This window comes from Vidua macroura, chromosome 13 (genome assembly GCF_024509145.1).
Source record: "Vidua macroura isolate BioBank_ID:100142 chromosome 13, ASM2450914v1, whole genome shotgun sequence".
NCBI classification, from domain to species: Eukaryota; Metazoa; Chordata; class Aves; order Passeriformes; family Viduidae; genus Vidua; species Vidua macroura.
The window spans coordinates 11,059,630-11,075,720 of record NC_071583.1 but is presented as its reverse complement, the minus strand read 5'-3'; the positions used below and the strand labels follow the sequence as shown (position 1 = coordinate 11,075,720).

At 52.4% G+C, this 16,091-nt stretch overlaps 1 protein-coding gene across 1 annotated transcript in view; it reads left to right on the top strand.

The window, feature by feature from the left end:
* Positions 1–16,091, top strand: part of PLXNA1 (plexin A1) — a 115,438-nt gene that overhangs the window by 48,856 nt on the left and 50,491 nt on the right. The window contains exons 4-9 of the mRNA XM_053989233.1: positions 748–888; positions 2,958–3,058; positions 3,511–3,634; positions 5,744–5,897; positions 6,576–6,675; positions 15,453–15,567. Of these exons, the coding sequence (XP_053845208.1) occupies positions 748–888; positions 2,958–3,058; positions 3,511–3,634; positions 5,744–5,897; positions 6,576–6,675; positions 15,453–15,567 (735 nt within the window). The remainder of the gene's footprint in view (positions 1–747; positions 889–2,957; positions 3,059–3,510; positions 3,635–5,743; positions 5,898–6,575; positions 6,676–15,452; positions 15,568–16,091) is intronic.

The window sequence follows — 16,091 nt, the reverse complement described above, 5'->3', positions numbered from 1 at the left end:
GCTGCGTTTAGCCCTGTGTGGTGTGTGCCTACAGCCTCATGGTGCCTCCTGATGTGCTGATCACCGGGACAGCCAGGACCCGGCGTGCTTAGGAAGAGCTTTAACGTAATTGTGAGCCATAAGGAGATTAAAGCCTTTGCCATGTTCCTGCTCAGGGAACACAGGCGCTCTCTGAACCTCTGTTGACCTCCAACTTCCTTGAGACCCTCTTGACTTGCCCGGTCACGAGTCCAAGTGTTTCCTCTGATGGATGGGTGGATGGGAGCCGAGCCTGCGTGCGCTGCAGCGTCCTGCCTGGCAGAGCTCAGAGCCCTGTGGTGTGTGAGCTGCTCCCAGCACCGCTGAGGCAAGATGGGCTTTGCTGCTTTGCTGCAAGATGGGGACTCATTTGCTCCAACTTGGAGAGGTTTTGGGGCTGAGCAGCAGCACATAGTGGCGTGCAATGTGAGAACCAGGGATGTGTCCTCCCTCCCTGGAGAGAGATGAATGCCACCAGCATGAATGTGGTGCAAATGCACCACACAAATGTAGTAAAGCATGGGAGGCATTGCAGTTAGGTCTTCTGCAAAGGGTTGGGATGCTTGCAGAGCAGCTGATGCTTTTCTGTGCTGCAGGGGCTGTGGAGGCACCACATTGGTGTGGGATGGAGGGGTGGTGTCCCTAATGGGGCACATTCTGTATCCCACATCCTGGAGGGGGCTGAGGTGTGTGAGGGATCATGCTCATCCCCCCTTGCTCTCCCCACAGATCCTCGTGGACTTGCCAGCCGAGAGAAAGCACCAAGCTCTGCAGTACGAGAATGTTGTGGCCCACGAAGGCAGCTCCATCCTGCGAGACCTGGTGCTGAGCCCTGACCGTCAGCACATCTATGCCATGACTGAGAAACAGGTAAGGGGAGGGGTCAGCAGTCCTCTGCTCTCCTGACTTGGCAGCCCACACTGCAGCCCTAGTTTACAGTCCTGTGTGCTGGGAAGCCTTTTAAGCAGCTCTCTGGGGGGGGGCTGCCCTTTGCTTCCTGGGATTGGAGCTGCCTAGGGACCTTGGGGCAGCTCCTCCCTGCTTCTCCCTGCAGAAACACTGTCCTGAGGCTTTAATTGTTAGCAGCAGCTGCTTGAAATTCCCATGGTCCCTGGGGACCAAGGGCTTCCTGACCCTTCCTTGCTGTGAGTGGCTGGCCATAAACCTCCTCCCTGTTTTGGCCGTCCCCTCCTGAGCAAGGGTTTTGCAGGTCAGCGGGAGCTCCGTGCTCTAAACATCTTTTTGTCCTCTGGAGCAGTTGCTTTTGCATGACAGGGCAGGGGGAGCATAGGGCTGGTGCACCCCCAGACTGCTGGTGTGCACTCCTTGGTCCCTGCCTCTGCTTGTGCTGAGCTAACTGGAGGTACAGACCCAGTCTGGATCTGGTGCTGTCGTCCTGGCAGCATGGTCTGGGCACATGATAGGAAGTTTTGGTTGTCTTAGTGTCCCTGTGACCTGTGGGAGGGCTGCTGGTGTGAGTTCATCCATCCATGGGCTGAATTGGAGGGAGTGAAGTGGGTTCCTGTCATGGTGGTGACACTCTGGATCTGGTGTCAGCACACTGTGCCTGGTAGGTGACACAGGGTGGCCGTGCTGGGGTTGCTCTCCCTGTGTCTCCCAGCACCTCTGCTCCTCTGCCCAGCCAGGGGTGTGTGCATGTGAGTGGGACTGCAGGCAGAGCTGGGAGCCTCACAGTCTCCTGGCCACCAGCCCGAGGGCTTGGGAGGGGAAAGGACAAGGGAGCAGGAATGTAGGTTTGTCTAGACAGTCCTGAGGGGACAGCAGAGTTCTTTTTCTTTTCCCCCTCCTCCCAGTAGCTGTTTCTCGTTTCTGCTCTGCTGCAGGAAACATGCAGTTTTCCAGGTGGGGCAGAACCTGCATTTGGGCTCCTCCATGCAGCTGTCCTGGGCTGTGTTTCCATCCCTGGCTGTTTCTGTCCCAGAGCTTGCTCAGCTGAGCTTCCCCTCTGTGGGGCAGATGTTGGAGAAGTGGGTGCCAAGGGGGCAGTTGCATTGTCCTGGACTGGGAATCTTGTCCAGGGACCACCACAGTTGCTGGGACCTGACGCTTGCCTGTGCAGGGTCTGCCAGGGGGGTACCCTCTGCCACCACCTGCCAATGTCAGGGACAAACAAATGGGAACATTACAGGTGTCCTCACCACCCTGCGGGGACTGGTTGGCCAGCGTATCCCAGCCCTGTAGACATCATGCTGAGCCTGTGCTCTGCTGTGCTGTTTGGAGGGAGAACACCTCCCAGGTTTAGCTTTCAGTAGAGAAGTTTGCAAATTTTAATAAATGAGTGAGTGCTGCCCCATGGGAGCAGCGGGGAAACTGAGGCACAAGCACGGCAGGCATGGGCAGCTGCTTGGTGCTGCAGATTTCTTGTGGCAGGCAAGCAGGAACCCTCTCCCTGCACCCCCTCCCTGTCCTCCCTCTTCTCCTCCCCTCTCCTTAATAAAGCCCACTCTCTTCCCTAGTACGCTCGGTGTTATCAGAGTGCTGGTGGAAAGTAATTAAATGAACAGTTGTAACAGAGCTCGAAGGGCTTGGAGAACGAGGGGATTTTAATCAAATCTGGAGGAGCAATTAATAAAGGACTGGTAACCCTTTCAGAGCAGGGCTGCAGCAGCCATGGGGTGCCTGGCTGGCATTGGGAGCTGATGTGGAGCTGAGTTGGCCCAGCCCACTCTCAAATACTGCAAAGGTACAACAATGAAAGGAACTCGTTTGGAGTAAAAGCCTCTCTGGGGTGGGAGTGTTGTCTGCAAATGTGCTGCCTGGGCCTGGGAGAGGAGTGGGCGATGGCAAGGGGCTCAGCCTGCTCCCTCTCCTGCCTTCCCACTAACAGGCCAGGGTGAGCCTGTGCTGGGTCTGTCTCTGCCATGTCAAGGTGTGGGCACAGCAGCCTGACCCCTTTCACTCGTGCCTGCTCCCCACAGGTGACGCGTGTGCCGGTGGAGAGCTGTGAGCAGTATGAGAGCTGTGAGCTGTGCCTGGGCTCCCGGGACCCCCACTGCGGCTGGTGCGTCCTCCACAACATGTGAGTACAGCAGGATTGTCCCTGCAGCTGTGCCAGTGACCTACAGCTGGCAAAATGTGTCCATCCCCACCGCTGGTCTCCTTGGGGGCATCCCTCTGGACTTTGACCCCAAAATGCTGAGAGATGGAATGGTCCAAGGGGTCAATCATCCCCTCCTGTGGTGCCCAGGCTGTGCTTAGGAGCCTCCATACATGGTGAAGCTGCTGCCAGGGCCTGCTCATCCTGCCCATGGGCTCCTGGATTTAGCATTCTTGTGCCAATAAGAAAAACTGAATATAAAATACTCCTGAACTCTCAGGGGACAGCAGAGCTCCGGTACGCGCCTCAGTCATCTGAGGTCCCTACCTGGGTATCATTTCCGTGCCAAAGGGTCTGTTTGCCACGGTGCCAGCCCAAAGCCCTGCAGGACCCCAGAGGATTCTCCTCACCATGGTGCTTTCCTCCCCCTGCAGCTGCTCCCGCAAGGACCGGTGCGAGCGGGCGGACGAGCCCCAGCGCTTCGCCTCGGACCTGCAGCAGTGTGTCCAGCTCACCGTGCAGCCCAAGAACATCTCGGTCACCATGTCCGAGGTCCCGGTAAGACACCTCTGCTCCCTCAGACTCCTCCTGCCACCTCCTGACCCTCTGGAGGCAAAGGCTGCGGAGGAGGCAATTAAAAATAACTGATGACTGTACGATGAATAGGGAAAAAGGGGAAGAGATATCTGAGACGAAGCAGAGCAAAGTGCAAGGCATTGATGAGGGCAGGCCATTGGCTCCATCTTGATAGAGATAGTAAACCAGTTGATGATTATTCAGAAATGACATAACTAAGCAATAAATATTTCTCCATAATGACAGCACGACCATCAGAAATGCTGTTCATAGGCCAGCGATCTAGCTCCAGTTCAATAGCCTGTCTCTGACTCCAGCCTGCAGTAGATATTTTGGGATGAGACTTTGATGCTTAACTTGCTGCTCTCTCTCTGTGCAAGCAGAAAGGATGAGGCACTTCCCTGAAGTATTTTTCAGGCCATTAGCACCATCAAGAGAATAAGAAAGAGCATATACTAGTAATAAACTGCCAGGCCTGAATATCTGGCACTCAGGAATCCTAAAGAAGTTGGCCAAGGAATTCTGTGCCTGGGGATGTATGTAATAATATAACTTTGTAATAAATAACTGAATGTTGAGAAAATCCCCAGAAACAGAAAAGGTGCTAATTTTTTTTTCTCAGATGCATAAAGGACCAAATAGCCAGAGACTGCTTAGTTTTACTTCAGAATTAGAAGAAGAAAAAGAGCAGGTGCAGAATACACCAGATAATGATTGAAGGATGGGAATATAATTTATGCCAGTCAATGTGGGTTTGTGTCTGACAAACCCCATTTTGCTCTTTGGTGAATTTATGACTTGAATTAGAAGAGAGACTGTGGGGATGTGATGTCTTTAGGCTCCTACAAGGCTTTTCACTTGGTACAACACAACATTCGGATTAAAAATTAGCATTATACAATATTGATAAAGCACATGTTAAGTGGATTAAGAACTGGCTCCGTGACAGATCTCAAAAAGTTCTCATCAGAGGGGAATTGTCACTGGATGGAAACAGTTTGGAAAGCACTTGTGTAGGGGTAAATGTTCTTTGGTAATGTGGAGATAAATGTGGAATGGCTGCAGATGGGACCTGCTGGGATGCTGGGACTGGAGGGTGGTACAGGTGAAGTTCCTTCAGAGCAGCTGGGTTTGAGTAGGGCTGTTTAGCAGAGAAATTGGGGTTTGGTATTGCCCAGTCTAAAGTTAACCATGGATGGAGGTTCACCTGGTGTCCTGGAAAGTGATGCTGGGGCTGAGCCCTTGCTGCAGACTCTTGATGCTCCTGGGATGAAGCCAGGAGCTGGGCAGTGTTTTCACTCCTGGGGTAATTATCTCCATACTGATGGCAGGATGCTGCACAGAGGTCTGGGGTGGATGACACGAGGATGCTCTGCTTGGGCTGGAGTGCAGCTTTCAAAGGGGGGGACTGAAAAACTCCCGTAAACATCATGTAAATGAGTTGAAGGCTGGAGAAAATGCCTTGCAGTGAGAGACTTCCAGAGCTCAATCTGCTTAGCTTATCAAAAAGAAGATTAAGAGGTGACTTGATTACAGAGTATAAGTGCCTTTACAAGGAGCAAATATCAGGGACTAAAGGGCTTTTTAATCTATCAAGGAAAAGCATAACAAGAACTAATGGCTGGAAGCTGTGAAAAATTCAAATTAGAAATAAGGCAAGCGTTTTGTAAAGTGAGAACTGCTGACCCTGGGGATGACTTTGTGAAGGAAGAGGTGGATTCTTCCCCTCCTCGCCTCTGCTGGAGTGGGTGCCTTTCTGCCTTTCTGTGCAACATACTTCAGTCTCAATGCTGTTCTTGGTCTCTGTAGAAAGCTGAGGCATAATGGCTTGTGGTGTGTCAAGGGCAGAGGATAGGCTGTGAGTCATTCCAGCTCTTAACCCATTTAAACCTGTGCTCCTTGCTTGAGCAGGGAGGTGCATGGATGGGGCTCCCTTGCAAAAGCCCAGAGCAGGTATTCTCGCCATGTGTGGGTGGCAGAGGAAGGATTGCACCCCCTGGTCTTTTCTGTTGGCTAGACTTACACACAGCAGACACAGAGGAGCCTATTTTCCTACTTCTCTGTGTTGATGCTCTTGCCTCTCCTCCCTAGCTGGTCCTGCAGGCCTGGAACGTCCCAGACCTCTCGGCAGGAGTCAACTGCTCCTTTGAAGACTTCACTGAGTCAGAGAGCCGCATTGAGGATGGGAAGATCTACTGCAGCTCTCCTTCTGCCAAGGATGTCATCCCCATCACCAGGGGCCGCGGTGAGCTTGTGCCCCAGACTGGAAGAAAGCCTGAGACAAATGTCCCATGTATTACCCCACAGGCAGAGGTGGAGGAGGACAGTCCTCCCGTGACAGTGATCCCAGTCTCGGGATCTGAACCCCACTTGGGTTATTGCAGGGGAAGGAATTGCTGCTCATGGGAGGGTGGTTCTTTTGTCTCCTCCAGGCCATGGACACAGCTGCTTTGATGCAGCCTGTGGTAGTGGGCTTGGAACTACGTAATCCTTAAGGTCCCTTCCAACCCAATCCATTTTGTGATTTTATTTGCTGACCACTCCTGGGCACCCTGGCCCTATTTCCATCTGTGAACCATTCCTGGGCAGATGTGGCCATGGGATCTAGGACATTCTCCTGACCCCAAAACTATTAAACACTCTTCAGTACACCCAGTATAACCTAAGGCCCCAGTCTCCATGCCAGCAGGTTGTGTTTAGCTGTAGGGGCTCAGAGCTGTACTTGGGCTCTGCTGGCCTCTTAGGTGTCTGAACAGGAGTGGATGAACACTCTCTTTTTATTGCCATGCTTGGAGGATTTTGTTAATTAACTGGACTGAGTGGTGATGCCCAGCTCCCTCCAGCCCATCACAAGCCTTGCACTGAATGCTGGGCCATGCACTGTGTCCTTTCTGATGTCTTTTTTTGCCTGGGTCTCTTGCAGGGGACAAGCGAGTGGTGAAGCTCTACCTGAAATCCAAGGAGACGGGGAAGAAATTTGCCTCTGTGGATTTTGTTTTCTACAACTGCAGCGTCCATCAGTCGTAAGTGGCCTGGACTTTGCGGGAGGCATCCAGGAACAGATTGGTGGGATGGTGTGAGACTGGGAGAGAGAGTTCTCAGCTTTGTGGGTACTGATGTTGCAAGAGGAAAGGGCAGTTGAGTACAGTGGTGTTTACAGTGAGAAACCTTCTCCTTTTGCCCGTGTAAACTGGGACAGTGACCAGAGCACCCACAGTTGGTTTGGGTGTGTGGGAACATATAGCGTCAGGGCAGAACCTCACATAAAAACAGGGCTTTGGGTTTGGCAAAACTTTGGAAGAAAAAGCAAGTTTACTGCACTGCAGACTGTAGAAATCAATCCATGTGACCAAAAACGCCAAGTGTCTTGTTATTCCTGGAAACAGTTAATAGGAGTGACTTGGCAATGCAAAAGGAGAAGCCTGTACTTTCCTGCCACGGTACCTGCTTCCCAGGCTTGCTGGAGAGGGAGCTGGAAAGTTACAGCAACATGGGATGAAACATGTCACATGTCCTGGGGCGTTTACCCAAGAATTTCCTAACTGGAAGTAATTGTGAATTTGCTTTCTTGTCAGGCTGCTGTGAAATCTACTCCTGTAAGGGTTTTTAGACAGCTTGAGATATGCATTTGATAAAATAGAGGAGGTGTGGATTATTGATGTGCTGTCTAAGCAAGGTGTCTAAAGTCTCAAACCACAGCTCCTGCTGAGGAGCTACAGACAGTATTCTTGAGCAGTGGGGGATGACTGTGCTGTAGGACCGTCAGAGCTGATGCTGGGGTGTGTTTTGGCAAAGAATTTGGAGCTCAAAAATGCAAGAGATTTCATTTCTCTGCCAGAAACCTCCCATGGATGGTGGTGCTCTGGCTGATCAGTAATTATAGACAAGCAAATGCCAAGTGATCTCTTTTGGATGTCTTTTTGCAAGGTGTTGAGCCTGGCTTGGGGGAAGTTCACTCCTCCAAAGCCTGTTCAGAGTTTCCACTTTGATCAGGGAAGACCAGGTGAGATGCAGGTGCCCTGGCTGGGAACCCACCCGCAGTGAGCTCCAGGAGGGATGTGTCAGAAGAGAGTCCCTGCAAAGTTTCTGCATCACAGGGATTCCTTCCCTCCTGCTCTTTGCACAGGGAAGAGGGCTCCTCCTGGGAGCACTGTGCCAGTGACGGAGGAGAGACTTTGCAAACTTGACTTTCTCCCTCACCTTGACTCTGAGATGAGCTTTGTCTCCCTTCACGTCCTGTGGTTTCAATAACATTAGCTCAGCTTTGGCTCGGGCTGGCTGCATGTCAGTATTTTGCAAATCAAAAAGCAGATATGACTTTTATTTTTGTAACTGAAAGAAAGATGACTTTTAAGTACAAATGGCATCAGATTTGGTCCAATCAGTGGTCCGGTGGGAAGAGGTGATGAGGGAATTGGCATTTTATTTTATGTGCCTGACACAGGAGGGGAAAAAACCCCTACCCCCCCTGAAACAAACCTACAACAAAGAGCCTGACTGATTTATTACTGCGTTGATGTTTAATTTTGGATGCATTATTTAAAAGGGCTAATTATGGATGCATTAATATTTATGGCCCCAGCTGAAGCTGATAGAAAAGTCCATGTTCTAAGCTGGTGAACATTATTATTTTTTTGACATCAAGAGTTTTAGGATTTGGAGGTAGTTTTAACTATGTGACCTGCAGTCGAATCATAGCCAAAGAGCATGACAATTCCTCCTGGGATGATGCAATACTTTTAAATACCATTTGCAGACAGGCGTCTTTAATGGATCTCTCTGGAGTTAATAGCCTTTCAGATGCAGGTTTCATATTTTGTGGAGGAAAATCTATACGTCAGCTTGATAAATTCTGTATTAGGAACAATATGCTTTTCCACGAGGCTAATGTTTTTCCTGTGGAGATCTCCAATCACTGTGTGTTATGTTTTCTTTTTATATTTAGATGGCTTTGCTTAGGTTGGAAGGCAGAGTTCTGCATGTCGAATCATTTCTCAGCTGAGGACAAAGTGTTTGAGTGAGATTTTTCAGATGGTTGAGGAGACATGGGAGGCTAGTGAGGCAGCTCTTTGCTGATGTCAGCTGGGGTAGCTCCAAAGGAAACCAATGCAGCTCCACCATGTGCATGGGGGGGAGTCTGACCCTTCTTATTTTCAGCAGACATCTGGAAAGGCATCAGCAAAATGCGGGCTGTGGGGCTGGTCCTGCAGCTGTGAGAGCATCCTGGCTCTCTTATTTCCCACCACCTTGGCAGCTCTTCTTCCCATGCATTTTCAAGGGCTGCTGGAGCCTGCCTGGCCAAGGGAGGGGTTGCAGAAGGGAAGATGCATCTGATCACTTCTACAGGAGAGGAGGGTACAGAGGGGGTTGTGCTGCCTGTATGTTTGGCTGTGATGTTCTGAGCAGAGGGGGTGCCTTCCAGTTAGAGCTCCAAAGCTGTCCCATCTGTTAATGCAGGGCTTTATGCCTGTGTGATGGAACTGTTCTCATCACAGACCAGCATCAGTGGCTCCTGGGATACTTTTTGGAGGGTCCCTGGGAGCCCTGGTCTGGAATTTGCATCCTCTCTGGGGCTTCATTCCTTCCCAGGAGTTACCTGGGAAGCTGTGGAGGTCCCAGCTTTATGTACTCAGGGCTCCTGAGGGGCCCTGGCATGTGTTTTCAGGCAGTGGTGTCTTTTGGACATCCTGCTCCTAAAGGCTTGGGCATTGGGCAGGGGATGCTTCTGGCTGAGCTGTGGGATATGGATTTAACAGGGGAGTGGAAACCAAGGGTTTGATGCAGGGAAATGGGGCCCTTGCAAAGGGGGATGTGGGTGGCTGAGGGAGCAGAGGAGCTGGGCTGCCCACAGGCTTGTCTGCAGCTCCTGGGGACAGGCTCAGGTGCCTGCAGTGGAGAATGAGATGAAAACCCCCGTGGCAGGGACTGGGTGGATTCCCGTGGGGGTTTCCGATGGGACGCCGATCGAGTGCAGGCATTTAAAGGCTGCTCGGCACCTTTGATCGTGGAATGAATCAGCCCGAGTCCAGCGCGTGCACAGGCAGATGTTGAGGTCGTCTTTGTCAGAGTTAAACGCCTTCTTCAAAGCATTTGTGGGGAAATGAGTCCCCTTTAAAGATAAAGATGTAACACCAGGCTCCCTGCCTGCCTCTGGCAGAGCTTGCTGGCGAGGTGGGGGAGTAGGGAATCCTCACAGAAGGCTAGTGAGCAATTCCAGGGAATAGTAAGATGTATTTATTTCTTCCCGCTGTTTCCATGTTTCCTTGCTGGATTTCTCCTCTGGAAACTCTGTTTCATAACTCCTGTTGTGGTTTGGCTTTTTGGAGTGTGTGGCTGCGGGAAGGGAGCTGGCAAGTGGAGTGGGATGGGGAAGAAGATGAGAGCCTTTGGTGCTTCCTTCAATTCTGTGGGCAGGTTTTGCAGAGCTGCTGGTTTTTCAAGCACCAACGTGCTCAGCTCATCACCAGCATGTCCTGCCACTGCAATGTGGAAGCAAAAATCCAGGTGTGGCACAGGGAAAGGGGGAAAATCATATCAGCAAGTCTGATTCCAAGAGGGAATCCAAGCATCCTGGAAACCTCCAGGCCAGGAGGTGGTCATGATGCTACCATCCTTGTGGTCATGCCTCAATGTAGTGACAGCTGTGGTACCCATGTCCCATCAGCTGCAGGGTGCTGAATTTCTCTGACACTAGGGCAAGGGCAGACATGCCAAATGGCTCTAAGTCCTCCAGGCTGGAGAGATGTGACTCTGCTGTGTCTCAATCCCACAGGTCAGGCTTTCCCTGTAAGCCTCCATTAAGTAAATGGGATTTTAATGCATGTCCCAAGGGCTGGGAGCAGCAGGGTTGTGCTGCTAAGGCAGGGCAGGGCTGTTGTGGTGGCCAAGGCACCCGTTGGCACCCTTGTGCCACTGGGCTCCTCTTTGCAGCCTTTTTTTCTGCCCACACATGGCGTGGCTGCTTCTCTGTTGGCCCACTGCTGCTGGTTTCCAGATGCTTACAGATGCTTTCTTTTCAAAGGCATGGACAGATGGCTGCAAGCAGTTGAGCGAGTGTATCTGAGTTTTTGTGGCTGAGTAGTGTGGTAGTGAGCCTGTGTGTTCCTGAGCTGGGGCAGGTGGAAAATCCTGTAGGGTGGCCCCAGAGACAGCTCAGGATAACCTGTTTTACATCATGTATGTTGTGAATGGGGAGGGCTAGTACAGCCTGGTCTTATGCTTCAGTAAGGGGAGGCAGCTGAGTGTCTTTCAAGATAATTATCTTAAAACCCAGGGCATGATTCTGCATCCTCCAGTGTGATGGTGGATGCTCTGGACCACCCTGAGAGTAAGGACCTTGGCAAAAGTTGGCAGGGATGGAAAAGAATTGGGTTGGTGTGAAAGGAAAGGCAGAAATGGATTGAGATGGGCAGGGATGGAGGGAGATGAGAGCTGACTCCCACCCCACACCTTTCCTGGGCACCAGTGAGGAAGCTGCCTGTGGGTCTGTGTGGGGCTGGGGGGACACTGAGTGTCTGGTTCCACTGCTCTTCTGGATTTCCCCTTCTCCCTAGGGTAGAGAGATGGATATAAAGCCCAAAGCACTGTAGTTCAGCCCCTCAGCCCTGACAGCTGCTGCTCCAGATGCAGGCTGTGCTGGAGCTGAGTATTCACTAAGGATGCATCTTCCTGCCAAGAGGAGATCTGAGGAACAGTCAGGGGGCTCGCAGGCGGCTGTGCTGTGCCTGTGCAGATGCTGTTTTCATCAACACTGTGTTTATAATTTCCCTTCTTAATGGACCTCCCCTGCTCTGCTCTTGGTGCCATTCAACTTCCCCCTGTTCCTCCTCCCTGCCCTTCACTCCATGTCCTTCCTTCCTTCAGGGACGTGCTGTGCCATAGAAATAGCCTCGGTGTCTGTGTGTGTGTGCATGCAGCGCTCACACCCCCTGTCCTGCTCGTGTTTGCTGCTCAGGCTTATCTCACTCCTGTGGATGCTGCTTTTGTTTTCTGCCCCCGCTGTTCAGTGTGATGAAGAGCTTTGGGCTCCTTTGGGCACGTGGCATCGTGGCATGCCTGGGGCTGGCAGTGCAGGAAGGAGAGTGAGTGAGGAGTCTGGATCCAGCACTGCTGGCTCTCCAAACTTCCCATCAGCTACAGCTTTGCTTTGGGTCATGTGTGGAGACAGCTGGAACCTCTCCATGGTCACTGAAGGTGCCTGCACACTCAGGGAGGAGTCAGTTCCTGAAGCTACCCCTGGGTCTGGGCCCATTCTGCAGTGATGCTTTTGGCTCTGTACCCACCCTGGTCTTTGCTGTCCTTCTGCCCTGTCTGCACCTGTACTTCTCTGCAACCCTTTCCCTAGCATGGCATTACCAAGTTTAGGATCATTTATGAAGTGGAGGGGAGTTTTTGGCCCGGCTGTGAGGAGGCTCTGGCTTTGACCCTGGGGCACTCAAAGTTGAGCAGAGCTGCTTTGCTGCCTGCAAGGATGCCTGCCCTGGCTGGGGGAGGTTTCAGGCCAGCAGTGAGCCTGGACTTGTTTTGGGATGGGGCACTTGGCACAGAGTGACCCTGAAGTGCTGCTCTGAGGCTGGTGCACACCTCTCTCACGAGGTCATCAGGAGGCAAGGAGGGCACTGCCAGTGGGTCTGGCCCCGTTTCCCTGCCTTGCCTGGGCTTCATCTCCACTGGCCCCTGGCAGGGCTGGGTAGGAGGCAGATGGGGAACAAGCTGTGGGTCCATATCAGTGCTGCACCCCCACCATCAGTTTCCTGCCTCACTGGGCTTCTTGCTCTCCTGGCACGCTCTGGGGAGGCGGAACACTTCAACACATGAAGGAGAGCCTCCCTCTAATTACCAGGAGTGATGAAAGCCTCTTAGGCAAGAAGTGATGAGGGAAGAGTGCCTGACCGTGGGAAGGAGAGAGACGGCACAGATGGCATCATGCTGCTGAGCAACCTGCTCCCGTGCCAGGAACAGACAGCAGTGGCACATGGACACACTGGGACACAGCCCCAGCCGTGCTGCCCAGCCTGACCAGCAGCCAGGGATCCCTGCCTCAGCTCCTGTGCTGGCCTTTGGGCAGCCTTGCAGGGTGCTGTGGTGGTCAAGCAGCCGTGCTGAGGCCAGCAGGACCGAGGCAGGCTGTGAACAGTGTTTCACCATGTTACTGGCACCCAGGTGCTGACTTACTCACCACTTTGACCTGGACTGGCTTTAAATGCGGCAGAAATGCTGCAGAGTGTGCTGCAGGTGTGCATGGTGAGTGCTCTCACAGTGGCATTTGATGTCCTTATGGCAGAAGGGAGAGTATGGAAACCATTGCTGAGGATGGGGCTTTTGGAATGGCTCAGTTAAGTTAGAAGCAACTGGGAGGGCCAAAGTAGGAAAGGGGAACTGTGCACCTCAGTGTGTACTTGGAGGATAACCTGAGATCCTGTGACAAGGGGAGACCAGGAGACCAGCTGGGACCTGCAACAATTAAATGGCAAAGGAGATCCTCAGGTGAGGAGGGTCTTGAAATAGCCAAGATTTGGCTTTGACCCTGAAGAACTGCAAGTAGAGCTGCAGCTGTTGGGGCTGGTGTGCCCGGGGCAGGGCTGCATCAGGAACTTCACCCAGCTGCTTTGAGATGCCTAGTGTGGTGGTGAAAAGGACTGGGGAGTCTCTTTGCAGATCCTGAAGGACCTAGTGACTGGAAAATCTCTTATTTGGAGGATGGCGGGGGCGATTCATGGGAGGTCGTGCCCCAGCATGTGGCTTGTGGCTGCTTGTGCTTTTCTCTTACGTGACCTCTCTGGGGCTGAACTACGCCCATGAGGATTTATCTGTATGTTCCCTGTCCTGCCCCTCCATATTCTGGATTTATCTGTCCATTGGTCCTGCCTGAGCCCTTAGCAGGAGGGCAGGACTGTCCTTTGCCTTTGTTTGTGTTCCCTATTTCCCCCACCCTCTGCACCTCCCTCTATCAAAGCAACCAGAGATAGGAGGCTGGGGCTCTGCTTTTAAGTTGAATCTCTGCAGCTGAAATAAAATTGCATATATTTGCATAAGGAGCATCTCAATTAGCATATTTGTGGGTAAAGCTAAAAGGGCTGTTCATTTGGAAGTGAAAATGTGAGCGAAACATGGAAATGACTTCCAGCCCCCTTTGCAAGCAGCTTAATTAAATATTTCCTTAGTGTGTGTGCATGGATTTGGGAAGCTCTTGCTGTATATGTAATGGTGTGTGAAACCCCAGGGCAGGCCGGGAGACCTGGTCCTGCAAAGCCTTGGGTGTGTCTTTGCACCCTGTGGCCCCCTCAGGTCCCCACACCTCCTAAGTGACAATTCTGCTGGAGGACAAGGGATTTGGCATGCCAGGCTTTGCCACCAAGGATATCTTCTCCAGGAAGATTGTCTTTCTGCTGCCTCACAGGGTGATGCTGTGTTTTCCTGTCGTTTCCCAGGGGCAGAGGCAGAGAGGTAGCTGTGATTAGGAGGAGGATTGGGCTGGGCAGGGCTGCCTGCCTCCTGCCAGAGCTGTGTTCAGGGAAAGAGCCTGTCTTTGTTTAAATATAATTGCTTTGGGCCTGATCCTTTTGATGCTCGGATGGGTGAGGAGCAGGTATGAGCCTTCTAGGGTGAAAACTAGTGCTGGTGCTTTTTTCTTTTCTTCTTTTTTTTCTTTTTTTTTTTTTTTCTTTAAGCCAGGCTGCTTATTTTTGCTGCCTTTTAGCCTATGTCTGAGCAGCTCTCCCATCTCCTCCTCGGGAGAACAGCTTGGGCTGCACAGACATGCCTGGTGCAGACCCGCCCTGTGAAGGCTCGTGTACTAAATGTGGGACCTGTCTGCTATGCCCCCCCAGACAGCATGGCAGGGAGGGCTCAGCCCCTTCCCTCCTCACAGGGGTGAAACCCCCAAAAGCCTCCCTCCAGCTGTGGGATGCAAACAGGGATGCCTGGGAGGGGGTTAGCGAGGGAAGCTAACCAGGTTGTTGAGATGCCACTGCTGTGAATGGCTGTGGGACTCTGTGTGTCCCCTCCTGCTTTGGGGAGAGCCATCAGGTCCTTGGGGCTGGTTTAATTGCTAAGAGGATTGGAAAGCAGAGCATGGGGCTCCTGGCTTCTTTGGGTCCTGAACACAACCCCAGAAAAGATGGGGAGAGGGGAGCAGGAGTGATCCCTGTGCACAAAGAGCCCTGAGAGGAGGCTGGGGGGGAGCGTCTGGGGCTGAGGAGGGGTGGAAGCCACAGCCACGACGCACGCGCGGCTGAGCTGGGCTGGGGCAGGGGGGGTGAGGGAGGGGGTCACACACAACCTATTGTGAGTGCCTGAAAGGCCCTACAGTCCCGAAATGTTAATCTGACCCAACCTTTCGCCAGTTATAATTTTCCTCTCAATGAGCATGCATTGATCTGGCCCTTTCTCCCCTGTTCCCCTGTGGTGCAGAGCCCTTGTTCTGCTGCCTCTTGCTAAAATTGCCTTTCAGTGAACCCAAATAAAGCTCCCAAAGTCTGGAGCTCGGCCCCTGCTGGAGTGGGGCAGTCAGGGTCAGCCTGCCAAGAGGAAGAGGGAACGTGGCCTCTTCGGCTGGGACACAAATCCTGCAGTGCCTGAAAGACCATGTCCCCCACCCCCGCCACGGGCAAAGCCTGAAGGTTCAGGCTGTGCAGGCATCTCCCTCAGAGTGCATGGCCTGTGCCCCATGGATAAAGGATCCCTTCCCCGAGGTACAGGATCACCTAGGGATGCTGTCCTGCTGAAGGATCCCAAGAAATGTCCCTGTGGACTCTGCCTTGATGCTGCCCTAACACTGCCCACTTCTCTCCCTCTGCAGCTGCCTGTCCTGTGTGAACGGCTCCTTCCCCTGCCACTGGTGCAAGTACCGCCACATCTGCACCCACAACGCTGCTGACTGCTCTTTCCTGGAGGGACGTGTCAAGCTCTCTGAGGTAAGACAGTGTGAAACTGCTCCCTTCGCCTGTTCTGGTCCTATCAGGGTCCTCTGCCCTCTGGGGAAGGGGTTAGAAGAAGGTGAACTCCCTTCAGAAACCATTCCCACTGCCTCTCCTGGGGTGCTGGGACTACCTGAGGAGCAGTGAGGAAGGAAAGGGAAATGTTGATGGAACTATGTGCTTGCTGGTGGGGAGAGGCTGTGTGGCTGAGGAGAGGCAGCTTGGGAAGTCGGCTGAAGCCCGGAGCACTTTAGGCTGAATGAAAGGAAAAACAAAGGCAGAAACGCTAAAGCATTTTCCTTTGATGTTTGTGAAGGGAGCAAGCTCGAACTGTCATTGCAGAACAACTTGTTTTTGGAGAGGGGAAGGTTGAAATCTGTAAAACAAACTGTTTTGCTGCACCTCACGCCTTCTTCATCTCAACTGCTTTGCTAAGGATCACGTTCTTTTGTGGGGGGTTCATCCTGTGCAGCATCCGTGCCACCCACTGGGGAAATCTGCCATTGGCAGGGTGTTTGCAG